At 47.1% G+C, this 27,478-nt stretch overlaps 2 protein-coding genes across 2 annotated transcripts in view; both read right to left on the reverse strand.

The window, feature by feature from the left end:
- RASGEF1B (RasGEF domain family member 1B) overlaps nucleotides 1-27,478 on the reverse strand; it is a 264,461-nt gene that overhangs the window by 143,522 nt on the left and 93,461 nt on the right. The window lies entirely within an intron of this gene.
- LOC310686578 (ATP synthase subunit delta, mitochondrial-like) lies at nucleotides 8,466-8,964 on the reverse strand (the record flags this gene model as incomplete). The annotated part of the gene is made up of 1 exon (XM_083460410.1): nucleotides 8,466-8,964. The coding sequence occupies one exon, from the start codon at nucleotides 8,962-8,964 to the stop codon at nucleotides 8,509-8,511; it is 456 nt and encodes a 151-aa protein (XP_083316536.1). The 3' UTR covers nucleotides 8,466-8,508.

A 27,478-nucleotide genomic window follows, 5' to 3' on the forward strand; every position in this document is an offset into this window, starting at 1 on the left:
GGGCTAAGCTTACCTGGAGCAATGCAGATTTTTCAGGAATTCCGTTTTCTCCTCTCTGCTGTCCCTAGTTGGTTTCAGCATTAACAGTGAAGCTGATGGGGCAGTGCAGGGCACATTGTGAGATAATGAGAGATGACAAAGGCCTGCAGAGTGAGCACACATGTGCTAGACGTTGCTCCGAGAATAGACATTGTCCGGATATTGTGGCCTATTATGAAACAGCATGCTATAAATTCAGGACATGCACAGGTCTGTCTGCAGGAATAATTTAAATACCTGTGGCAGCCCTATCAATATATTCTGCACAGAACCTGATTCGGGGAGTTGTAGTACAGGAGAATCATAATAAAATTCTGACCAAATGGAAGTGGGGATAAGCCCTGTGTGCCTTTGTCTGTAGACTCAGCTGTGGCCTAAACCACTAAGCCTCTTGGGCTTGCTGATCAGAAGGTCAGCAGTCTGAATCCCCGCGATGGAGTGAGCTCCCGTTGCTCTGTCCCAGCTCCTGCTAACCTAGCAGTTCAAAAGCACACCAGTGCAAGTAGATAAATAGGTACTGCTCCGGCGGGAAGGTAAACGGCATTTCTGTGCACTCTGGTTTCCATCATGGAGTCCAGTTGTGCCAGAAGCGGTTTAGTCATGCTGGCCACATGACCCGGAAAGCTGTCTGTGGACAAATGCCATCTCCCTTGGCCTGAAAGTGAGATGAGCGCCGCAAACCCATAGTCGTCCAGAGGTCCTTTACCTTTAGCTTTTTACAGCTGCAAATATAACGTTTTAAGTGCATTATATAAATGTGATACTAGGTGGCAATGGGATGCTTATGGCAAATTCAATATATATATATTTTTAAAGCATTTTTTTTTATGTGTCTAGATTCCACTTGTATGTGACCCATTATGTGGGCATAATGCAAAATGATCAACTATTTATCTAGCAAAGTCTGAGGATTCATTAGCCATTTATAAAGCAAATAATAATAATAATAATAATAACAACAACAACAACAACAACAACAACAACAAAATTACTTGACTGCTCCATAAAAACACTAATTAAACAATACAGTATAATACAGCAAGGGAGATTAGATGACTTTCAAAGTCCGGGCTTCCCATTCAGGGCCAAGATCGCTCTGGAGAAGAAGCTGTTCTTAAGACGGCTCATTCTTGTCTTCATTGTCCTGTATCTCCGTCCCGACGGCAAGAGCTCGAAGAGACAGTGACCAGGATGCGATGGATCTTTTACTATGTCCAGTGCCTTCCTATGGCACCTTGTGGCATAAATCTGCTCTAATGCTCTCTGCTGCCTTAACAACCCTGCATTATATATAGTATTATATATAGAGGCGCACATCTGTGTCTATACAGGGCCTGCTCCTATTCACAAGCATCTGGGTGTCTTCTAAAATCTTCATTAAAGCCGAAATAAAAGATAAACTATTAACATCCTACTGTAGCAACCAGAGACTCAAAACCAAACCCAGGCCTGTATCAATTCTGTCCAATTTCAGTCTCGCTGGCACTCAATCATCGGTCCATCCTGTCTCGCTTTGCAAATATTTTAAAAGAATGCATGGAAAGTTGGCGCTTGAATCACACACTTTGTACACACTTTTTACACGAAAGACGCACTTTCCAATGCATGCGTCTCCAAAGAAATGTGCTTTTGGTCTGCATTCTCCATGGAAACAATTGTGTTTCTGTGTACACATTTTGTTTCGCAAAGTGTGTTCTCATTCAAAGAGAGCACGTGTTGCAGTGGGGTTTGCCAAACCGCCACCCCCACCCCCCATTGCTGGGCAGGTAAGGATAGATGGTCTCTGGCAGTGATTGGTCTCTTGAGTTGCTGGGGCAATTTTGATGTTGCCAATTTGGGGGAGGGAACGGAGGTTTGTTAAGCTGGGCACGCAGCTTCGCACTTTCTCTTTCGCTGCGTGCACCGGATCACCAGCCCACCCTCCCTAATTTTAGGTCTTGTGTGTTGACCTTGCTACGCCTGTCACGGGGTCGTCTGCCATTGGGGCAGGGGCCTGGTAGGAATTTTGTCCATTTGGCTGATTGGCTGGTGCCATTTGGTTTTTGCCTACTGCGTAGCTAATCGTCACAACTTGTAAGGTTGCGGTTAGGCATTGGTTAAAAAATTGGTTGGTGGAGGGGTAAGGGTTGGCTGTGCCTGGCCCTCCAATGCTGCTGCTGCAAGGGAATTCTATTAAAGGATTTCGGGGGCTTACCATGCCTTCGTCCTTATCCTGGGAATTGGATTTGGGCCACGCAAGCCCCTGGAAACATGCAGGGAGACACTGAGGGCCTGTGGTGCAGCTCCAGTTTCTCCCCAATATTGTTTTCCCTTACTGACTTTCACTGGAATCCGGAAGTCAGTTCTGTCCCCAGGTGGGGGGACAGATAGTCCTAACCAATGCCTAAGCAACCACTCACATTCATGTATGTTAATAAAGTTGTGGCCAAAATTATGTCAAAAACCTTAAACAAAAATTCTGTGTGATTTATTTAGCGGGGGGGGGGGGTGTCTTGGGGACCTCAACATGCAAAACCCAAAGAAGTGCATCATCTGACTGGGAGTCACATTCCAACTGGGTCCCAGGCACAACCTTCCCCCCAGCTCAGCTACTTGAAATCCCTTTTATTTGGAGATGCCAGGGAATGCCAGGGATGCCATGGAAAACTGGTACACTTCCACAGAACTGCTCCCACTCCCTTCATGTGCTACCCATGCCAGGAGCGAGCCACACAAAAATTGCTCAGTGCTCCAGATGGCCACCTCTCCTGCCCAGATTTTGCATTAAATGAACACTTCTGTTGGCTTTTCCCATTCATTCATCCTGTTGCCAGAAACCTTCCAGGAGGCTGGAATGCTGGAGGCACTGACAAGTCAACGTAGCCACTACCAAACAACCAGAGCCAAACAGAAGGAACCAAGAAGACGGCAAAGGGGAAGGAGATCAGAGGCAACCGTCAAACAGCCAAGGTATGAATCACAGAGGAGGGAGGAGGGTTCCTCCCTGAGCAAGCCAGGACTGCTCCAAAACCAGCCTGCCCTCGGGAGGGGAGAGAAATATCAGAGAAATACCACAAATCAACAAACACCTGCTGTCTGCGGCTCTTGCAGGCCTGCGTAGGATATCAAAGCGGCTTTGTTAGTCCTCCTCCTCCTTTGTTTCAGCAGGTAGAGAGTCTAGCCTCCAGGAATGAAACAACCGAAGAATTGATTTGCTGTAACAGAACACGGTCCATGTGGCTTGGCCTTCTGTTTCCGACAGATCCCTAGATCCGGCCACATGTAGGGCAGGAAGGTGGCTTCCAGGGACAACACCAATGCTCATCACCACTGGGCTGAGGACCCAGATCCCACCAGGTGGCAAACTGATGGAAAACCCACCAACTGCCCCATTTTAAGTGGGGCATTACGGAAGCCCACCCCGGCTTCTGTTTCGATCCTGGAACACCCAGTTTCTTGGTCAGGCGCACTGACAGGAGTGCCAACCAAGAGACGCTCACTCTGGCAATCGTTAGCAGCATCACGCCAAAATGCCTTCTGGTCCAGTGTTCTGGCATGACTCTGCTGATCAACAGAGCACCAGAGGAGAGTGACAAGAGTGAGGCCAAGTGAGGAAGACAGGGAGGGCAAGGGGGGTGGCACAGGCGGGGAGCGCAAGTGGCGAGAGGGGGTGTGCACAGGGATGCCAACCTGAATAAAATACTGGGGGAGCAGGTAAGCCCCGCCCCACATCATCAATCGCATGACACGATGCACACACACCACTTGAATGGGTATGCTCATCAGCTTTTGGGGGGACGGCCCCTCAAATATTTTATTGGGGAGCCGAAGACCCACCATCCCCTAGAATTTGACTCCTATGGGTGGGGAGGGTAGCATGCAGGGGGGTTCCAAGATTTGTTTTAGATAAAGTTGGAGGTTATGAGATTGCGGAATCTGTTGCACGAGGAGGTCAGATTCCTGAAAGCTGAGGGCTCACAAACAGTGTCTTGTCTCGAAAGCACCATTGTACCCTTGCACATCTGGTGTTCTTGCCTGGTGTAGTAGCGAGCTCACTGAACTTAAACCAGAGGGACCTGGGATTGAATCCTCCCACAGCTGTGATGGTTTCTGAGAGATGGGATGGATCATTCCCTTGCAACTGAACACAGCTTACAGGGTCACTAAGAATAATTAAATTGGGAGTGGGAATTGTGTATTGTATCCTGGGTATCAGGGACGTGGGTGGCGCTGTGGGTTAAACCACAGAGCCTAGGACTTGCTGATCAGCAGGTCGGTGGTTCGAATCCCCGCGACGGGGTGAGCTCCCGTTGCTCGGTCCCTGCTCCTGCCAACTTAGCAGTTCAAAAGCACATCAAAGTGCAAGTAGATAAATAGGTACCGCTCCAGCAGGAAGGTAAATGGCGTTTCCGTGTGCTGCTCTGGTTCGCCAGAAGCGGCTTAGTCATGCTGGCCGCATGACCCGGAAGCTGTATGCTGGCTCCCTCGGCCAGTAAAGCGAGATGAGCGCCGCAACCCCAGAGTCAGCCATGACTGGACCTAATGGTCAGGGTTCCCTTTACCTTTACCTTTATCCTGGGTATTGTTTAATAAAGAGTACCCTGGGTTCTTTAGTGGAATGGCAGGATAAAAAAATGCCCTGCCCCTGGATGTTGTCAGGAATGAGTTTTGTGGTCTAGGAGAAGCCAGAAAAAATTGCCTAAGTGGTCACATCTGGTCCAGCGGTCACTCTAGGGAATGGTCCAGTTCATTGTAATCCCAATCCAGACAAAGGAGGGGAAGCAAAAGAGGCCAGCGCGTTGAATCAGAAAGGATGGATGTATAAAGTGACAGCAGGAAGGAAAGGGCAGGAGGTTTTCCTTAGGTCTGGCTGGCCCAAGCCTCTAGCTCAGAGCAGATGGAACAGGGCTTGTTGTGGGTCAAGAGTGAATGACAGGAGGAAGCCACTAGAGGAGGAGTAGGATGAGGGGCATATGTCAGGGTCAACGATAACATCAGAGGCTGAAATAGGGGGGTGGGGAGATTGTATGTCCTGGGAGGAGAGGCATGATAAGAGGATATTAGGACCGCAGCTTGCATTGAGAAGAAATGAAGAAGAGCAGCACATGTTCATTGCAAACAAATTACTGATCTGGTCTGATTCAGGCGCAACTGATCCTAATTAATCCATCTGGCCCCTGAGTAGGCAATTTAACAATACAGCAGGGTAAGAGATCTCTCCCCACACCCACCCACAATTATGCTTACTTTAAGGACCAAAATGGTTAAGATAAAAATAACATTTAAGAGAATGAATTTGAAGATTAACAAGGATTTTTCAAAGTTCCGCAGCCAAATCTTCTGAATTCATGTTTGGTTCACTCGGCAATTTCAGGAACTGCTTTCAGGTGTACCTCGGGTTAAGAACTTAATTCGTTCTGGAGGTCCGTTCTTAACCTGAAACTGTTCTTAACCTGAAGACCACTTAAGCTAATGGGGCCTCCTGCTGCCACTGCACGATTTCTGTTCTCATCCTGAAGCAAAGTTCTTAACCTGAGGTAATATTTCTGGGTTAGCGGAGTCTGTAACCTGAAGTGTATGTAACCTGAGGTACCGCTGTAGTTCAGAGGCTTTTGAACGAATTCAATGAACTGCGTTAAACTAGTTCATTCCAAGCACTGCTTTGGATCCTCATCCTTCCCAGAAGCCAGGAAGGCTGAGGAAGAGGCTGAGCTCCTTTCTCCTGGCTTCCAGACCCGTTGTCTTCTGGTCTACATGGGCAAGGAAAAAGGAGCCCCAGTACAGCACTGGTTTCAATTGGGCACCATCTATCTGGATACAGTCATCAACTAGATAGCTGCTTGTTTATAGAATTAAAGGCTCCCTCTTTCTCTCGGCTGTTTTTGTTTTGTTTGTTTTTAAATTCGCAGAGGGGATGAGAGCAGAAAAACAACTAAAAACAACACAGGCCTGAGAACAAGTGCTTGGACTCTTAAGCAAATCCCATCTGGCTGCCAAACCACACATGAAGAGGAGAAAGGCTATTTATCCTTGAGGGCTAGGCAGCAATTTAGCTGTCTAGAAAAACAGTAGCTCTGCAGGAGGAAAACAAACAAACAAAAGAATCAGCCTGGCCATCTGAAGCTCGGGCTGCAGTCCTTAACCCTTTCGTACACAGGGCCGCAGTGGTGCTCTGCTTTCCAAGAATGAACTGTGTTGGGTCGTCTGTGGTTTCTTCCAGCTAACCCAGGTTGCCGTAGTGGTGAAAGAACTGCAATGATCTTCTGGGGCAGGGGTCTGCAACCCGCGGCTCCGGAGCCGCATGTGGCTCTTTTACACCTTTGCCGTGGCTCCGGGGTGGATACTAGCGAGGGGAGGAGGTGCATTGTGTGCCCCGAGACTCCCCACTGTGGCGGGCGCTGTACTGGCTGTGAGGTCGCATGGGGACGGTGCGTGTGTTAGTCACGCACCATCCCGACGTCACCTTCCCGCCCGCCCGCCCGCTACATTGTAAGGGGCATGTACGCTGGTCACTGCATTGAAAGGGGGCATGTACGCTGGTCACTGTTTTGAAGGGGAGTGAAGAACACACACAAAAGGTAACTTGTTAATTTAACATTTATTTCTATGAGGAGGAGTAATTCTGAGGGGTCAAACAAAGAAATAATAAAAAAGTGACAAAAAGGTTATTTTTATAATGACGAGTTTTGCGGCTCCCAGTTTTTTTTTCTTCGGAAACGGGTCCAAGTGGCTCTTTTTGTCTTAAAGGTTGCAGACCCCTGTTCTGGGGCATAAAGCTGATTTACCATAATCAAAGAGACTCACTGATCAACATCTATTGTGCTCAAGCCTTGTAGCACTTGTCAACAAGGGATACAACCACAAATAAAGGGGCCACCACCGAGAAGTGCCCGCTCCACAGGCCTCACCGAAAGCAAATTGCCAGTGTGGGAGTGACAATCTGGACTGGTACACAGGCATATGAATGGGGGGGCTGTCTTTAAACCTCTGCTCCTCCCCAGTATGGTCTCAATCCGGATTTGTTCCCATGTCTATAGTTTGCGAATGGGAAGACTCCCATTTGCTTCAATGGAAGCTCCCCCAGTCATGCCAGCAGTAGACATGGAGGCCAAAGATTTAAAGCCCATCTATTCTTCGTGTTAGGGTCTCCCTACACTGGCAATATGTGTATTTGAAAACACCACTGCATTAATACACAGCTAACATGACCTGTAGTTTGGCCCTTAAATACATAGATGTGCAGGGGTGGGGGGGTGTTGGGGGAGGGGTAGTTCCTCTGGTGGGGGACACGTCATGCTTCTTCTGGAGTAGTCTGTCCATCTTTGGTCCCCACCCTGCACTCAGATCTCACCTGTGGCTCCCAGAAGCTGTCAGCATGCCAAAGCAGGTGAGGGCAGCCGATGGGTCTCAAACCCTCAGTGAGTTAGGCACTTCCCCTGCATGTGAAGACAGGCTCTGGCAGACTGAGCGGACGAGACCAATAGTGGGTCCAGTGGTCAAGGTGGTTTCTGCAAGTGCTGTAGAAGGAAGTGAGGAGCAGATGGCGCTTGTCAACCTGGGAAGGTAACCCATCCAGGAGAAGGAAAACCTCCACTGCATTGCAGGATATTTTTGGGAGAAGAAAGAGCTAAGGAGTAAACCTTGCACAATTCTAAAGTGGAGCCCCTAAAACAGCTGGATGGCGTCTTGTACCCCTCCTTCCAGCAAGTCCTGCAAACAAGCTGGTGCCAAACTTTTTGCTCTGCTTTCCTTTGGACCACAGCAGCGAGGCTGAGAGGTGAATGTTGTCATCTGCCTCCATACACGCTGCCCAGGCCTCCACCCCAGGGACGTCACTTTGGTACTGCCAGTGCACCAAACTTGATTCTCTCCAGATGTTGTCGGACTGCAGCTCCTATAATGCCTAACCTTTGGTCACATTGGCTAGGGCTGATAATAGCTCTCCAACAACATCTGGAGGGTGCTAACCAGTACGTTTTTCCTTAAAAAAATATTTAGGGGCACTCTTTCTCTTTCCTTTTTTGCCAATTTCCCCCTGTTTTTTAATTACCGTATATACTTGAGTATAAGCCGACTTTTTCAGCACATTTTTAATGCTGAAAAAGCCCCCCTTGCCTTATACTCCAGTGAGGCAGGTGACGGAGGGACGAGCGGCCCAAAAGCAGCCCTTTCTCGGCACTGGTCCCACCACCACCGCCTGCCTCTCGCAATGGCAGGCACAGGAGCCGCGGTTGGGAGAGGCGCGGCTGCACTACACTGTTTGTGGTGTTTTGAACTGGCTTATACTCAAGTCAGTAAGTTTTCCTAGTTTTTTGTGCCAAAATTAGGTGCCTCGGCTTATATTCGGGTCGGCTTATACTCGAGTACATACGGTAGTCAAAAGCTAAATTGATGGGGTTAACCCAAACCACCTACACAGACAAGAGAGAAGGAGGTCCAGAGGAAAAGAGAGACAGGGTCATTTCCAGAAAGCAGAGGGGTATTCCCTTCTCACTCCAAAGCTTTCCCGATCACCTCGTTGGCTTCCACGCTGATCTGTGCTTCTGCCTTGGCCGCTTCGTCAGAGGCAGACGCCAGCTCTGACAGGGCCTTCTCCAGGTTCGACTTGGCTGTCACAGCATCCAGCTCATCCACTTCCTCAGCAAGCAGCTGGACCAAAGAATCTGCGTTCACTGTGACGGAGCCGCTACTAATGAAGTATTTTGTGGAAGAGCCGTCCTCGGCAAAGACCATCACAACTCCGGGCCTCAGGACTTGCAAGGTGGCGACATGGGCAGCCAAGATGCCGAAGGACCCACTCATCGTGGGGACGTCAACTTGCTTCACGTTGGCCCCATTGTAGAAAACCTGGGAGGGCGAGGCGGAGGTGAAGGCCATCTGGGCTTGCCTGGCAGCAGTGGCCTCAGCATAGTACCTGGCATTTCCTTGGGCCCTGGGTACTCTCATTTTGACTCAAGAAAATCACTATTTTATAGTTCAAATCAAGGGAAATAAATACAGTCAATGGACAAAAGTACAAAGATTCACAAAATGTTTAGGGGTATGCGTCCCCCCAGAAAAAAAGCACTGGTGCTAACCCTGGTCTAGTAGATGGCTGCCTTTTAAAGTGCTTTTGCAACCTGAGGCCATGGCTTTTTTCTATAAATACAAACCAAAGATGCATTTAGAAATATTTCAATATATGTTTTCCCCCTAGGGACTGACACAAGCTGTAACATTTAAATTATGTTAGGCATTCTCAAAGTTCACACAGTTCTAAAAGAGGGTCTATTTGGAAATACATAAGTGCAGAGTTGTTTGCTTCTATATTTATCTGTAACGTAGTGTTCTGTGATTTCTCCCCTCCCCCCCCCCAAAAAAAGCAGTGGGAAGATCAGAGCAGCTCTTGCAAGCAAGCAAGGACCTAGGTAAGCAATCCAAGTTCCAATGGACACCAGGACCTTGAAATATTAAACAAAACACGTCTTGTCAGCCATACCCCAAACCACAACGTCTGCACCAGGCAACACCGGAGAGTGTGATTCTCATTCCAGGTGGTCTGAAGAGCCCAACTCCCTTTTGGGAAGTTGGAGAATTCCAACACAAACAGAAATGGAAATTACTGTATCCAGGGCAGCTGTGTACCAGCTCCATCTGGTACGTAGGCTGAGACCCTATCTGCCCGCGGACTGCCTCGCCAGAGTGGTGCATGCTCTGGTTATCTCCCGCTTGGACTACTGCAATGCGCTCTACGTGGGGCTACCTTTGAAGGTGACCCAGAAACTACAACTAATCCAGAATGCAGCAGCCAGACTGGTGACTGGGAGCGGCCGCCGAGACCATATAACACCGGTCTTGAAAGACCTACATTGGCTCCCAGTACGTTTCCGAGCACAAGTCAAAGTGTTGGTGCTGACCTTTAAAGCCCTAAACGGCCTCGATCCAGTAGACCTGAAGGAGCGTCTCCACCTCCATCGTTCTACCCGGACACTGAGGTCCAGCACCGAGGGCCTTCTGGCGGTTTCCTCATAGCAAGAAGCTAAGTTACAGGGAACCAGGCAGAGGGCCTTCTCAGTAGTGGCACCCGCCCTGTGGAACACCCTCCCACCAGATGTCAAAGAGAACAACAACTACCAGGCTTTTAGAAGACATCTGAAGGCAGCCCTGTTTCGGGAAGCTTTAAATGTTTGATGTATCACAGTATTTTAATATTCTTTTGGAAGCCGCCCAGAGTGGCTGGGGAAACCCAGCCAGATGGGCAGGGTATAAATTATAAATTATTATTATTATTATTATTATTATTATTATTATTATTATTATTGGTGTCCACTTATTTTTACCATGTCTGGAACAAAAATCAGCCACAGAACCATTGAATTGTAGAATTGGAAGGGACCGCGGGGGTCATCTAAGTCCAACCCCCTGCAATGCAGAAATCTTTTGTCCAGCATGGGGCTCGAACCCACAACCGAGAGAGTAAGAGTCTTATGCTGGACCAGCTGAGCTGTCATTTCACCATCAAATACCACTGCTATTGCTCCTGCTGTTGTTTTCAGTCTGCTAACAGCATGTAATTTGTGACACATATACATCCCATTTGGACTAAAATCAACAGTACGGAATAACATAACAATACTGTAATGGATTCTGCCACAGCAGATTGCAAGATGAATAAGATAGTTTTTATCAGAAGCAGAACTGCAGCATAGAATCATAGAGTTGGAAGAGAGCACAAGGGCCATCGAGTCCAACCCCCTGCCAAGCAGGAAACACCATCAGAGCACTCCTGACATATGGTTGTCAAGCCTCTGCTTAAAGACCTCCAAAGTAGGAGACTCCACCACACTCCTTGGCAGCAAATTCCACTGTCGAACAGCTCTTACTGTCAGGAAGTTCTTCCTAATGTTTAGGTGGAATCTTCTTTCTTGTAGTTTGGATCCATTGCTCCGTGTCCGCTTCTCTGGAGCAGCAGAAAACAACCTTTCTCCCTCCTCTATATGACATCCTTTTATATATTTGAACATCATATCACCCCTTAACCTCCTCTTCTCCAGGCTAAACATGCCCAGCTCCCTTAGCAGAATGGAAACAGCTCAGAACATTCACTTTATGCTAGCAGCATGTCTCACAACTCCAATATTTATCTCATAGTTGCGATACAAGCTTACACCAACAGTGAATTTTAATGTCACCAGATAGCATTTGACTATTCAAACAATTATCAACTATTTCCCAACCAATATTTGATGCCAATGTTTGAAAATACAGCCATACCTTGGACCCCGAACGCCTTGAGTTTTGACCATTTTGGCTCCCGAAAGCTGCAAACCCGAAAGTGAGTGTTCCAATTTGCGAATGTTCTTTGGAACCCAAACACCCAGTGCAGCTTCCACGGCTTCCAATTGGCTGCAGGAACTTCCTGCAGCCAATCAGAAGCCGTGCCTTGGTTTCTGAACATTTTGGAAGTTGAATGGACTTCCTGAACGGATTCCATTCGACTTCTGGGATACCACTGTGTTTGGTAGCTGACATGATATGGTGTTTCATATTTGACAGTTGACATATTTGGCACAGTGTGTGCGTGTGTGTGTGTGTGTGAGAGAGAGAGAGAGAGAGAGAGAGAGAGAGAGAGAGACTCCTCCCCTTTCACTTAACACGATAGCCATTGTTTTATCTGAGTGGACGAAATGAAAAAACAGCATATTTTAAGCAGGGATGACACCCTAACTGTGGAACTTGGAAAACCTGTTCCGCTGGTTTTTCTCTCTGAAAAACATCACTGTTATTATAATGCACATTATGTAATAGTGGAAAGACAGAGCCAGGAGCTCAGCAGATGTCTTTTCCCTGTGACCCTTCCAGGCACCCCAGAGCTCAGCTTCCTGCACTGAGTCACATTTTCTTACCAACCTTCCTATGTATTACAATTGGAATCATAAGTGCCAATGGCCGCTGGATGACTTTTACACCTTTTTGTTGCCTCTGGTCTGAGGATGTGGAGCTAGCTCACACAGAGCTTCCATGCGGAATGCAGAAAAGGAAGTTCTTTCCCCAAAGGGGAACTGGCGTTCATTCAAAACCTATCTTTACAAACATCTCATAGTTGGGGCATGCTCCCATTTTGCAACCAAAAAAGGTTTAATACGAATAAGGTGGGAAATTCACACCTACTAAAGTTTCTCAATCTTTCATGTGCCTCCAGATTGCAAGGAGGCAATCCCAGAGCAATAACTCATGCAGAGATATGGCAGGCAGCCTCCAACACGGCCAAGGAATCTACTTGTAGCAACTGAAGCATTCAGCTCCATCTCACACAGGACTGTGGCAGATGTAGCTTGCTGCAGTGGAAGCTGATTAGGAGGGCAAGCCCAGAACAGTGATTCACACAGGGATGCATCAGGTGGCCTAAACCAGGAGTGGGTCATTCTCCTACATCTCACCATCAGAAGGGATTGAATGGGTGTGATTAGATGAGTGTAGAGATACAGCAACAGTTACATACCCCTGGCAGATTGGAAGGACTCAAGCCCAGAACTGTGGTTCACACAGAGATGCAACAGGCATCCTCAACTCTGTGTGGGTACTTTGGTTTCACAGAAGCACACTACTGTGTTCCAGAGCAAGTCTGAGAATCGCTTCTTTAAATCAGAGTCAGCTAGTTATACTTTTTTGACTGACTGCGTAAGTGGGAAGGGCAATAGCTGATTGGTAGTGGAAATAGGTTGTACTGAAAAGGTCTTGAGTTAAATCTCCAGGTGAAGTGGTTGGGGAACAGTTGATGGACAGACCCTGGAGAGACACTGCCAGTCAGAATATACACTTCTGAGCTAAGTGCACTGATGGTATATAACTCAGTACAGTGGTACCTCGGGTTAAGTACTTAATTAGTTCTGGAGGTCCATTCTTAACCTGAAACTGTTCTTTAACCTGAAGCACCACTTTAGCTAGTGGGGCCTCCTGCTGCTGCTGCGCCACCACTGCACAATTTCTGTTCTCATCCTGAAGCAAAGTTCTTAACCCAAGGTACTATTTCTGGGTTAGCAGAGTCTGTAACCTGAAGCGTATGTAACCTGAAGCATATGTAACCCGAGGTACCACTGTATATGACAATTCCATATTTCCATAGAGCATGATACAGTGGACACTCGGGTTGTGAATATGATCCGTGCAGGATGCACGTTTGCAACCTGCAATTCGGTGCTTCTTCACATGTGCATAGTGCTTCTGCCCATGCGCGACCCCCAAAACCCAGAAGTAACCCATTCCAGTACATCCGGGTTTCGGCGGGTCTGTAACCCGAAAAAATGCAACCTGAAGCGTCTGTAACCCAAGGTATGACTGTATTTACTTCCGCCTAGACCTCCTATCTGCCAAATGTTGAAAAGTGTCATTTTAATGGCACATCCTTTGCTTCAAACTCTTCCTGAACACCAACAACAGGGATGAGGAACCTGTGACTCTCCAGATGTTGCTGGATTCCCATCAGCCCCAGCCAGCATGGCCAGTTGCCAAGGATGATGGGAGTTGTAGTTCAGCAACATCTGGCTGGCCTTCAGGTTAGCCACCTCTGATGTAAAGGGTAGATACCCAGAAGTTTTCAGGTGACCATAAATGGTTTCCAGTACACATTGTGGTGTAGCAGGTCAGACACCAAAATGAGTCTCATGTTGTCGCTCAACCTCCAAATTTTGTATAGATGTTCCAGGTTGACAACTTGAGGCCTACAAGTATGGATGCAAGTGTGTGAGACCTCAGACCACACAAAATGTACAAAAACATGCAGAAGCTTATGCCACAATAAATTTGTTAGCGTTCAAGGGGGTCAGAGGCCTCTTCACTGTTTTTGTTTTTTGCTGCAAGAGACAAATATGGCTCTTCCCATGGGACTTGGAAGTCAGGAAGATCTTGTCATGTTTTTAAAACTGCTCAAATGGTAAACAATTACACAGTAAATGGCAGCTGAGCTGAAAGCCCATAAATAGGGCGCACTATAAAATCCAAAGCAGAAACATTAACGCGAAAACACTTTATCCAAACTTCCCCTTCTGAATGTTAATTTGTGTTTTCGAAAGCTGAAGCAAATCTCACAGTCATATATACAAAACAGCTCCACTTATACTTGACACGGGGAAGGAAATTCACTCTTGGACAACATAAAGTTAGGATTGAAGTGGTAATAAACTCGCTTCATCTGGAGGTGCCCCCTTTGCGTCAGAGCAGCAGCTGCCATTGGCCTGGCTGCTCTGACATCATGGCACAGGAGCACTGCACAAGAGACCCTTTTCAGGGTATGTCAGGAAAGAACAATCTCAGTTCCTTGTGGTAAGTTGTACCACTGCTGACCTCTTCAGGCTCTCAAGAACTGTGAAGGGCCTCTCTGGAAAGCACACCCCAACTTTGGTTTAACTCCACCCTCCCAGGCTAGCCATTGGCCCCTTCCAGGATGAAGAAATAAAAGGAGATTTCCTGCTGCACAGGCTCCTTGCTTGAGTGACAAGGTCTACCTGAGCTCCCCCGTGGTTCTAGTCCAGGGCCGGACTATATTTGGGTGGGGGGGGGGAATGAACAAATTCCTATGCCCCACAAATAACCCAGAGATGCATTTTAAATAAAAGCACATATTCTACTCATGTAAAAACACACTGATTCCCGGACCGACTGCGGGCCGGATTTAGAAGGCGATTGGGCCGGATCCAGCCCCTGGGCCTTAGTTTGCCTACCCATGTTCTAGTCAGACTTTGGCCTATGTGAGCAACAGAGATGACTTTTCCTTTTATACCATATGACAGACATTTCTGCATACATCAACACCACAAACAGCTCTTGATTCTACACCCAGGCAGGAAAGAGATATCATACCCCCAACTGTCCTGTTTTAAGTGGTGCACCCCAGAATCACAGAAGCCTATCCCAGCTTCTGTTTGCATCCTGAAATGCCCCATTTCTTTTATTCGGAGCTCTGGAACAACCCTGCTGTTGAGTGCCAGAGCGCCAGACTCGAAGGCACGCCCCTCCTGACATCCCCAATTTTGAGGACGAAAATGTTGGAGGGTATGAGATATTGTGGGACGTAGGTGGCACAGTGGGTTAAACCACAGAGCCTAGGACTTGCCGATCAGAAGGTCGGTGGTTCAAATCCCTGTGACAGGGTGAGCTCCCATTGCTTGGTCCCTGCTCCTGCCAACCTAGCAGTTCGAAAACATGTCAAAGTGCAAGTAGATAAATAGGTACCGCTCCGGCGGGAAGGTAAACGGCGTTTCTGTGCGCTGCTCTGGTTCTCCAGAAGCGGCTTAGTCATGCTGGCCACATGACCTGGAAGCTGTATGTCGGCTCCCTCGGCCAATAAAGCGAGATGAGCGCTGCAACCCCAGAGTCAGTCACGCCTGGACCTAATGATTTACCTTTACCTATGAGACATTGTAATAGCTCAAGTGTGCAAGGCAAGAGCTCTCAAGAAGGAATCAATGCTGGACAACTGAGGGACATAGCCTGTAAATGAGGGAAGATATGAGGCCTGGGGAAAGCTATGAGGGCCATTTAAAGAGTCCTGGAGGCAGCTGCTGGAGCTGAGGTTCCCCACTGCTGTTTCAAAGACTACCTGTCTTCCATATAAATCTGGTTTGCCCCTGGGAGAAAAGGATTCTGGACTAGATGGACCACTGGCCTGATCCAGCAGCAATGTTCCCATGTTCTTACTTCCATACATCGTCCCATAACATTCTTCAAGGGCCAAGAAGGTTCTCCTCTTAACAATATCAGCTGCATGGTGTCTGAACCTTCTGGTCAAGGGTGCAAAGATAAGTCATCTGAATGTTACAGAACTTTTTCCTCCTCGGAAATCAATGACATCAACCTCTCCCCAAGGCTCTCTTACTGCCAAGGGCCACCAACTTTATCCTCTCTTCCCATTCTGCCAAAAATAATATTTCCTTCCATTCCTCAATTCTGGCATCGACACGCCTTCTGCCCTGATAAACGCACTGCCTAGGGCTGTCCGCCAGAAAACTGTGGCAATGGAATATGGAATGAGCTAGCCCATCTCTCAGTGCCAGGGCAGAGCTGTCGCTACAGATTCAAAGGGCTTGAGCAATGAAGTTTCCACCTATTCCCTTGGGAGAATATGCCATGCTATGCATCAGATCACAACATCATACCCAGTTTCCTTATCCTTGCATGCACCGATTTTGCTTTTATATAATTTCCAGCCCTGCTTGGAACTTGTAAACATGTCCTTCCTCCTGCTAACTCTTTCTATTCTGGACCAGATCAGGCAATACATATCTGGATCACTCCTGAAGGTTTGGAGGAGACTGAGAGTATGCCTTTCTCGTCCACCCTCCCTTTTGAACAGGAAGTGTGTGCTTAACATTCTGTGCGCATGGGCAATAAATCGTGCAGCCGATTCCTGGATTTTACATGCCCTGCAAACCTCACAATCTGGGCCCATGCAGATATGCCCTGTTCAAAGATGTGCACATCTTTGGAAATCCCGTTGAATTGGGCAGAACTTACTCATGAGTAAACATCTATAGCATCAGGGTGATGGAATGGCTCGCCCTATTCAAGGGGCTATTCTCCAGCTAAGGTTGAGCCTTCACACCGTCTTTTAAGGAATCACGCAAGTCGAGAATATTGCGTTCAATTCCAAAATACAAGGGAGACCTGCAGGGTATATACTGAAAGGATGCTTTAATTAAAAAGAGGCTGCTTTCTGTCAGCCTAGAATTGCACAAAAGTTATTAGAAACCTTCTACCTTCATTTGAAACCTCAAACAATTTTTATGGGGGTAGGTTTAAGGGTTCTTTATTTTATTATTTTTATTGACTGACCTTAAAATGTAATAAAGTTGGGGCCATTTTAAATGCAGCTATTAAAAACAAAACGACTGCCTCTGTTAGGCAAGCTGAGGACTGGTTTTCACTCCAGCAAGCTGCTGAAATGATAGGCATGGAGCTCTGCTCTAAAACAAGGCCCTCTTAGAGATGGAGACACAAGACTATGTGTCTACTATGTAGAAGCATGACTAGGCACCACAATGATTACTAGGAACAGGTTCCCCAGTCCCTCCCCCTGGCTGGAGCATTTTTATACCTTTCCTTCTCATGCCCCTTCTCCACTCCCAGCCAGTGGGGAAATTTTTGTGTGTGTGCCTATAAACACGAAAAAGGAGGAAAACGCAGAGAATAGCATCACAAATTTTGGAGAAGTGGGAAAACCAAATGATCACGGCATTTCACTCAGCATGTCAGTTGATAAAGTATGTATCACAGTGGTAGGCTTAGACTTACAGACTGAAATAAGCCCTCAGGAATTCCTAGCTATCCTACACTGTCCCTATCACTAATAATACTTTAATCATTAATTTTTTAAAAAATTAAAGTGTGAGATATTGTTCCTAATGTTCCTAATCAGTACCAAGTTGCCAGTGCATTCTTTAGCGTATGCACCGCTGGGGTGCAAAGATCTGCCCAGCACCCCTAAATTAACTTTTATTATGATGTTCATTTCACACTGAAAATGGCAAGCGCTGCCGCTGACACTGCGCATATTTGGTAAATAAGCATGCAAAGTCGAAAGTCCTTTAGTGAAACAGTAGGTATACATTTTGGTAATACCTAGGTATATATGTATTTTGTTTTTCTAGCTTGATCAAAATTATTTATTATTTCATAACAGATAGAGCTTAGGTGGTTTCAGCAGTGGGTGCCTGGCACCCCCCAGAATTCAGCACTTGGGTGCCCTGCACCCCTTGCACCCCCGGGTAAAGACGGCCCTGCAAGTTGCCATGCGCAACACTACAACCTCTCTTGGATCTCAGTCACATGCAAAAGCTCAGGAGCATGAATAGAAACTGAGCTCTGAACGAATGATGATGCCTTTCACTGAGTCAGTCCTATCTGGCTCAGTCATGTCTACTCAGTCTTTGACTATCCAAATTGAACTAGGAATCTTCTGCAAGCAAAGATGTGCTCTGTCACTGAGGTGGGCTCCTTAGTGCACAAAGTCCTGAAGACTAGTGATTGTGCTGAACCTGATGTTGAGGTACGTTGTTCATATTCCCATTTCACTCGTGTTTGACTGAGGCTGAGAGAGCGCATACACTATCACCAAGAGTGCTGAGTAAATTCTAGTGTAAGAACTCACAGCCGACCGGTGAATTCTCAGAATGCTAATTCTTCACCCAATACCACTTAATTGTAGTTCTGCAATGGATCTCATAGCTGTCTTTCAAAATCAAAAGTCTGCCCTCAACTGCCTGGCTTGTTGAGCTGGATTATTCAGAGAAACCTGTGCGGGGCGAACAGCTAACTAAACCACCTACCTGGTTGAAATAATCTCTGGCTTCTCATTTGAATATTCATCCAGCAGCATCTTCGACCTGTTCCTTCTCTTAACAGCCTCCTCTGCTAAGGGACTATCCAATTCTACCTCCCAATAAAGGTTATTACATACAGAGTAATCACATTTTCCTCTTTTTAATAAGCCAGATGCGCTGTCAGCCTTAATATCCCCAATGTGGCGCTCGCTCTGCCAGGAGAGCCACGTTGTTGCAACGAAAAACAAAAAAAGTCAGCGTGTTTCTTCCATTTCAGTTACATGGGGAAATATAGTGCTCACAAATTTTCTGAGGACAGCATTTGCTAAAAATTCCTCTTCTCCTACTCCTGCTCCAATATTGCTAACAATATACCATAGCCAAAATAACGGTTAGTGAGCTGTTCCAGACTGGGTGGGTGGGAGGTGGATCTGCTTTTGATGGGGTTACACTCCCTCTGAAGGTATACAGTTTGGGGATGGATCCATTGCTGTTGATGGAGGTTCAGGTGGTCTCAGTGCCTTCCATCAGCTTCGGCTCTTAGGTCAGCTGTGCCCTGATCTGGACGGGAATAACTTCTGCCAGCTATGCTCTGACAACCTCCAGATCAGATGGCTGCAATGTGTGGGGCTGCCTCTGAAGATGGTTCAGAAACTCCAGCTGGTACAGAATTCAGCAGCCAGGTTGCTCACCAGCTGAATCTGACACTGCCAGTGAGCTTGTTGCACCAGCTAGTTCATGACACCCACTTGTTCCTCCACACAAACGAGCGAGAGGCATTGTCAGGGTTCAAGGGCACGCTCCATCCAGGCAAAAGCAGGTGGGAGGCATGTGGCCTGCAGAGAATCCCAAGGGTCAGACTTAGTTCTCCATCCAGATGACCCAAGCAATCTATGGTCACTTGTGTCTCTGCATTTATTTTGCAGCCCACTGGTGGTGAAGCTGGGTAATTTTAGACCAGGGGTTGGCAAGGTTTACCGTATTTTTCGCTCCATAAGGCGCACCAACTTGTGGGGCTGGCGGTGGGGAAAGCGGAGCTTCCCTCACCGCCAGCCCCAAAGAGCAGCTCGGGGAGCAGCGGAAAAGCTGTGCGCAGCCTTCCCGCTGCTGCCAGAGCTTGTCTGGGCTGGTGAGGGAAGCCCAGGTCCCCCCCCCAGCCGTAGGGACCACACATTCACTCCATAAGACACACAGACATTTCCCCTTAGATTTTAAAGGGGGGAAAGTGCGTCTTATGGAGCGAAAAATATGGTGCCTTGCCTGGGCTGGTTCACTCCAGCGGAGATCCCTCCGTGGGCCGGATCACCGCGCCCACGCACCTGCGATTTCCGATGTCTGCATCTGCACAGACATGATTTTCAGTGTCTGTGTCTGCACAGACACAATTTTTGGCATCTGCGTCTGTGCAGATGGGATTTCCGGCACCATGAAAACAAGTCCCCGCACCGTGCTGCGCTGGTTTAGCGCAGCAGGCGAGGACTCGCCAAGCGGGCAGCTCGGGGGCCATTTAAATGACCCCCGTGGACTGCTTGTGGCCCATGGGCCTTAGGTTGCTGACCCCTGTTTTAGACTCTGGCTTAATGGAGGGGGTGTTTATGGGGGGGGGGTTCTTTAGATGGTATTGCGGTTTCCTTCACTTCCGAAAGTGGTAAGCTAGCCCTGCTGTATTTGGGAGCCCTCCTACCCATTTTGCAGAGTGGGACCTCACTCCCCAAGTTCCTGCCCTGCGAGAGAAGCACTGGGAACCGCAGGGACGATGAGGATGTTGAATGTAGAACAGGGAGCAACATTTAGCTGGCTGTGCAAACAAAAGGCCATTTAAGAGACTGCGCAGATTCACCCTGCTTGTCTCTCTTGTTTTGCTGATGTAGCCGAAAAGGGACAGAACAGGAAATCCTTTTCCCTTCTCCTTCCCTGCCAACAGTCTCTTTGCTGCTGCTCTGCTGCTGATGCTGCTGTTCTTCTGGGTTTGAAAGGCTTGAAAGACTTCGCACTTCTGTGCAGCTTTCCCCAGTGGGTTTGCCACCTTAGTCTGTTTGCAGCAGAATCAACAAAAGTTTCTGTGTGGCGTAGACAATAAATGTGTCGATTCTGTTAAGGTGCCACAAGACTGCTGCTCTCTTTATAATGCTCTTCGGCATCCAAAGAACTTGAAACGCCCCATAATGTGGACCAAAATTATTTCCCATATTATAAACAGAAGACTAAAACTGAGAGATACTCACTTACCTGGTTGAAGCACATGCAATCTAGGAGATCTGTGCTTAAATCATGCAGTGCTTTTGTTTACCTTGTTGGCTTTATTGATTTATTTACTGTATTCGTTAGATACGTTCCCCACCAAGTAACACAAAGTGACTTTCATTAAAACCAATTAAAAGCACTCAATAAAAATCTGCAGCAGGCCACAGACAAATGACGGGGTAACCCTTTCCTCCATGCTGTTTTCCCCATCTAAATGTCGCCTAAAGCTACCATTAGTCTTACTTACTGGGGTGTGTGACCTGTATCAATGCCTGCATTTTCCCCCAGCTGGCTTCAGGATGTATGTGTAATTTAGATTAGGGACGAGGAGTAAGCACCTATACACCCCTGGAAATTCTGTACTCTAGTGAAGAGTGAATCTACCAATTTTGTTTTCTCTCTTATATTTCCAGCCATAAGTTCAGTTTTCTACATGTCCACATATCCCCGTGAAAATTCATCATTTTAGTGCCGATTTCTCCTAATGCATTTTTCTATGCAATTTTGCCTAATCTACACATTTTTGCAAACCATTTTTGCTCTGCTGTATGCTGTTTTCACTAATATATGCATTCCCATGCATACTTTTACCTTAACATATGCAATTTTGGAGAACCGAGTTGCAAAATTAGGAGGAGTGTCGTTTTCAAAGGAGAGCTGTGAATTGGATAGGTTTGCCTTTAAATGCCAATGTAACTGAATTCTCCCTTGTCCCTACTGTGTTCTTATCAAAACTGATGCCCCTGTGACTACACTGGAGTTTTAAAAGACAATTTAGGAGATAATGGATCGCCTGTATCATCATCACATGCCATTTGGCTCTAACCTGGCTGCGACAAGATTTGAACTGGGTTCTTCTCCACTCATGCAGAGCATTCCATTGCAACAGCCAAAACTGTTTGTGCTACCTGTGCAAAGCCTCTCACTTTCTCAGCTGTAGAATGGGTATAATGCAGCAGCTAATCTCAAGGGTTTTTACTGTGTACACCTGCTTTGAATGCTTTGTGATCTGACATGATCTATAAATTTATATAATAATAGCAATCATAACAATACAAATTTGGGGCATTCATTCACTGATAAGCCCCAGAAGAGGAACTTGAGCATTTCTGTCTTGCAAATAATCCAGCAAAGATTACTAGCCATCCATATCAGTGAGCATCTTCCATGCCAATTTTTAAACATCTCCTGAAAACCTTTCTATTCTGCCAGGTCTATGCAGATTACATCCCCCACAACAGTCTGATGGTGTTTGTTTGTAATTTCTTTTTGCTTTTAACTCCTTTTTAACTTTTATGGTGTTATTGTTTGGTTTTATGTTTTTGCATTGTTGTAAACCACTGTGATCTATTTTTATGACACAGCAATATATAAATATTTCAGTCAACAAATAATACCATTGGTACTTCTTTGTGGTTTAAAAGACTGCACTTTCGTAAAGCCCCTTCCCTAGTCATCTGGATTGGAGTCTCGGTCTCCCCAGGTGACCAGACCAGTAGCTGTTAAACAGCAAATGGCCATTATCGCAGCTGAACGTGGTTTTTGAAGAAGAGACTCAGCTGCTCTAAATGGCTGGTTGCTCTTAGTTGTGTGTTGCCTTAAGTGGTTTAAAAATCAATGCAGTCGTTAAAACAGTAAGTGCGAGCCGTCATGCTCTTGTGGGCACAGAGTCCCATTTTCAATTCCCAGGAAAGTATTTTCTTCATAGCCATTTTAAAAAGTCTCGTATGTTTTCAAAAAAAAAGTTCAAGCATCAGCTAATTAATGCCCCCGCTGAAACTGTCCATATTCTTCCTCGAAGCAAACAGGCACAGCTAAGGGGGGGGGGGGTTCCATTAAGCCAAGAAAGTATTGGACATCTTATCCAAAGCCCTCAAGAGTCCCATAGACTGCAAGAAGATCAAACCTCTCCATTCTGAAGGAAATCAGCCCTGAGTGCTCACTGGAAGGACAGATCCTGAAGCTGAGGCTCCAATACTTTGAGAAGAGAAGACTCCCTGGAAAAGACCCTGATGTTGGGAAAGATGGAGGGCACAAGGAGAAGGGGACGACAGAGGATGAGATGGTTGGACAGTGTTCTCGAAGCTACCAGTGTGAGTTTGACCAAACTGCGAGAGGCAGTGGAAGACAGGAGTGCCTGGTGTGCTCTGGTCCATGGGGTCACCAAGAGTCGGACATGACTAAACGACTAAACAACAACATCCAAAGCCCAAAGTCATGTGCTGGTTGGATGCATAGGAATGGTGGGAGGGACTGGGAACCACCAAGGGCTCAGAACCACGATGTGTGGTCAGAGGGAGAAGACTGGGAAGCGAAGGTGTCAGAAGCTGAAGTGGTTGTTGTTGTTGTTTAGTCATGTCCGACTCTTCGTGACCCCCTGGACCAGAGCACGCCAGGCACTCCTGTCTTCCCCTGCCTCCCGCAGTTTGGTCAAACTCATGCTGGTAGCTTCGAGAACACTGTCCAACCATCTCGTCCTCTGTCGCCCCCTTCTCCTTGTGCCCTCCATCTTTCCCCACATCAGGGTCTTGTCCAGGGAGTCTTCTCTTCTCTTGAGGTGGCCAAAGTACTGGAGCCTCAGCTTCACGATCTGTCCTTCCAGTGAGCACTCAGGGCTGATTTCCTTAAGAATGGATACGTTTGATCTTTTTGCAGTCCATGGGACTCTCAAGAGTCTCCTCCAGACCATAACTCAAAAGCATCAATTCTTCGGCGATCAGCCTTCTTTATGGTCCAGCTCTCACTTCCATACATCACTACTGGGAAGACCATGGCTTTAACTATACGGACCTTTGTTGGTAAGGTGATGTCTCTGCTGAAGTGGTAACAGGGCTTAATGAGCTGGGAGAATCTGTTGCAGAGAGAAGCCCAGGATCAGAGGCAGAAGTGAAGCAGAGGAGGCCATGAGGCAGAGATGAGTCGGGCTAGTGAAAAGCCACAGGTGTCTCCGCTTTCTGCTATGACAAGCTCCTCTCCCCCCCGGTCTCCTAGAACCAGAAGAGGCATGAAAAGAGCAGAGGAGAGGTTGGTTTAACACAGGCACAGTCTCCAGTTGCTTGGTGAAACCTTGGAGAGGAAGAAATTTAGACAACTGTGGGGAGATAGGGACCTTTAGTCTTGGCAACTGATCTATGGGGCAAGACCTACCAGGGATGAGCTGCTGAACTCATTAGGCCCGACACTCCACCAAGTCTGTGAATATGGTGTTCTAGCTAATAGAGATTTAGCTCCAATGGGCCACAGTGTGATTTACTGCCAGCTTGTTCCTGACACCCAGTGAGCTTAAGTAGGGCATCTCCAGATGGTGGTGGTACAGTTCTACACAATCATTGATACTAAGAGCAACTCATTCGCCAAGTCTGTAGCCAAAACAGCAGCATCCATGCACAACAGCGAAGGGATAGCACTCTGTCACAGGGACTGGCCACAATGTGCACACACAACATAATTTTATGTGCAGTGCCAAGTCAAAAGGACACAATCGCCCTGTTCAACTATTCTTGGAGGTGAGAATTTGGTACCTCCCTTCTGGAATCAGCACACACACACCCCCAGAGGGACTGCTTTGAATTGCTGCCAAAATGTCTACCAAATTCAAAGGTTCTTCCTCAGGTGAGGCATCTGAGGAAGTCATAAAGAAGGGCCCCAAAAGGAGATCTGATAAGACAAGCAAAACTCCCAGAGGTGGGTGGTGAGATTGAGCACTTTCTTAAGCTGCGGTGAATTTTCCTTGAGGGCAACTTTGAAGTAAATTTGGAAGTTCCTCTTCTTTTTCAGGTTCCACTTCTGCAGAATTTCAAGGAAAGCCAAAGGAAGTTTGATAATGCTAATGAGGTTTCTCAAGACCTAGCAGGGCAGCAGTTGAAGAAGGAGCAAAAAGGGTTTTCTTGTGTGTTTCTTTGTGGCTGATTAGCTGTTTTCCCTGTGCAAAGGTCAGAGGGGGCAGGGTTTCTGTTGAGGCAGGGGATTAGCTGTGGGAGGAGCTTATCAGACCTAGCAGGGCAGCAGTTGAAGAAGGAGCAAAAAGGGTTTTCTTGTGTGTTTCTTTGTGGCTGATTAGCTGTTTTCCCTGTGCAAAGGTCAGAGGGGGCAGGGTTTCTGTTGAGGCAGGGGATTAGCTGTGGGAGGAGCTTATCAGACCTAGCAGGGCAGCAGTTGAAGAAGGAGCAAAAAGGGTTTTCTTGTGTGTTTCTTTGTGGCTGATTAGCTGTTTTCCCTGTGCAAAGGTCAGAGGGGGCAGGGTTTCTGTTGAGGCAGGGGATTAGCTGAGGGAGGAGCTTATCAGACCTAGCAGGGCAGCAGTTGAAGAAGGAGCAAAAAGGGTTTTCTTGTGTGTTTCTTTGTGGCTGATTAGCTGTTTTCCCTGTGCAAAGGTCAGAGGGGGCAGGGTTTCTGTTGAGGCAGGGCATTAGCTGAGGGAGGAGCTTATCAGACCTAGCAGGGCAGCAGTTGAAGAAGGAGCAAAAAGGGTTTTCTTGTGTGTTTCTTTGTGGCTGATTAGCTGTTTTCCCTGTGCAAAGGTCAGAGGGGGCAGGGTTTCTGTTGAGGCAGGGGATTAGCTGTGGGAGGAGCTTATCAGACCTAGCAGGGCAGCGGCGCGCGCCTAGCGGCGCACGCAGTTTCATCCATCTTTTAGTTTTAGGGGAGCTAAAGTTCTCAAGATGGAGGGGGAGGGAACAGCTGCAGTCGCCTGCGGTTCCTGCGCAATGTTTGCCATCTTGCCAAAGGTTGCAGGCAGCTTTACCTGCAGCAATTGCATGTTGATTGCCCTCTTAAAAGACAAAGTACAGCAACTGGAGGAACGTGTAGCTACGCTCCAAAGAATTAGAGAGCTGGAGCTCTTCTTGGAAGCAACAGAGCACACCGTCTCCACCAAGGAGGAGACAGGGGACTCCCCTGAGAAGGAGGCTAGTTCACCAGCACAGGAGCCAGATATATGGAGAAACGTGACTCAAAGAAGTAGGAGGCCCAGGGTTCGCTCTGATTGTTTAGAAATACACAATCGCTTTGAGGTCCTCTCCCCTAACATGGAAGACGAAGAGCAGACTCCATTTGAGGATCTCTCCCTCATTACAGTCGATCAGGTATATGAAGACGAGCAGCAAAGTCAGTCTCCAGGGAATGTGCAGGTGATCTTGGAACGGACAGCTCACGGAAGAACCCCGACCAAACCTAAGAGGAGGCGTGTAGTGGTGATAGGGGATTCCCTACTGAGGGGAACAGAAGCAGTGATCTGTGGGCCTGACAAGATGTCTCGGGAAGTGTGCTGTCTCCCCGGGGCAAAGATCCAAGATGTAACTGAACGACTGCAAGGAATCATAAAACCCACTGACAAATACCCCTTCCTCTTGGTTCATGTGGGAACCAATGACACTGCAAGCAATAGCCTCCAGAAGATCAAAAGAGACTACGAGGCTCTCGGCAGGAAATTGAAGCAACTAAATGCACAAATTGTCATCTCATCTGTCCTCCCAGTTAAACGACGTGGCCCAGGGAGAGAGGGAAAAATAGTGGAAGTGAACAGCTGGCTTCGCAAATGGTGTAAACAGGAACGGTTTGGATTCTTAGATCACGGACTGCAGTTTCTTGAAGATGGACTTCTGGCAAGCGATGGGCTGCACCTCACAACGGTTGGGAGAAATGTTTTTGCCAAAAATCTCAGAAACCTCATCAGAAGGGCTTTAAACTGACTAATGTGGGGAAGGGAGACAGTGCTCCTGAAGGTAGGAGTCTATCAATTGATGAAGATGATCATCCAAATGTCATAGACCAAATGGAGCAAGCAGCACGCAGACCTAGTGGTGGGAGGAAAAAATCCTTAAATAAGAGACACGGGGGAATGATTAATGGACTTCAATGTCTGTACACTAATGCGCAAAGCATGGGAAATAAACAAGATGAGCTTGAGCTCTTGGTACAGCAAACTAAATATGACATAATAGGCATCACTGAAACCTGGTGGGATAAGTCCCATGATTGGAATGTAATAATGGGGGGATACAATCTATTTCAGAGAAACAGACCAGACAAGAAAGGAGGAGGAGTGGCGTTATATGTCAGGGATGTGTATACCTGTGAAGAAATCCAAGATTTAGAACCTCAAAGCCAAAGTGAGAGCATTTGGGTCAAAATTAAGGGAGAGAAGAATAACAGAGACCTCATTGTGGGAGTTTACTATAGATCCCCAAGCCAAACGGAGGACATAGATGATGCCTTCCTGGAACAGATGGCCAAGCATGCAAAAGGAAGGGAGATAGTAGTAATGGGGGACTTCAATTACCCGGATATTTGTTGGATGTCAAACTCAGCCAAGAGCATAAGGTCAAACAGATTCCTCACTGGCCTTGCAGACAACTTCATTGTCCAGAAAGTGGGAGAAGCAACAAGAGGAACAGCCATTTTAGATCTGGTCCTAACCAATGTTGATGACCTGGTTAGTGGGGTAGAAGTGGAAGGATCATTAGGCGCGAGTGATCATGCTCTTCTGAAGTTTACTATACAGCGGAAAGGAGCAGCCAAGCATACTAGGACTCAATTTCTTGACTTTAAGAAAGCCGACTTCATAAAACTTAGGGAAGTGCTGGGTGAGATCCCATGGACAGTAATACTAAAAGGAAAGGGAGTTCATGATGGCTGGGAGTTTGTTAAGAGGGAGATAGTAAAAGCACAACGTCAGGCAATACCAATGAGACGGAAACATGGAAGGTGCTTAAAGAAGCCAGGGTGGCTATCTAAAGAACTTTTAACTGAGTTAAGATTAAAAAAGGATGTGTACAAAAAATGGAAAAGGGGGGAAACCACCAAAGAGGAATTCAAACAAATAGCCAGCACGTGTAGACACAAAGTCAGAAAAGCTAAAGCACAGAATGAACTCAGGCTTGCTAGAGAGGTTAAAAGCAACAAAAAAGGCTTTTATGTGT

This window comes from Podarcis liolepis (genome assembly GCF_965112155.1).
Source record: "Podarcis liolepis genome assembly, chromosome: 9".
Classification (NCBI taxonomy): domain Eukaryota; kingdom Metazoa; phylum Chordata; class Lepidosauria; order Squamata; family Lacertidae; genus Podarcis; species Podarcis liolepis.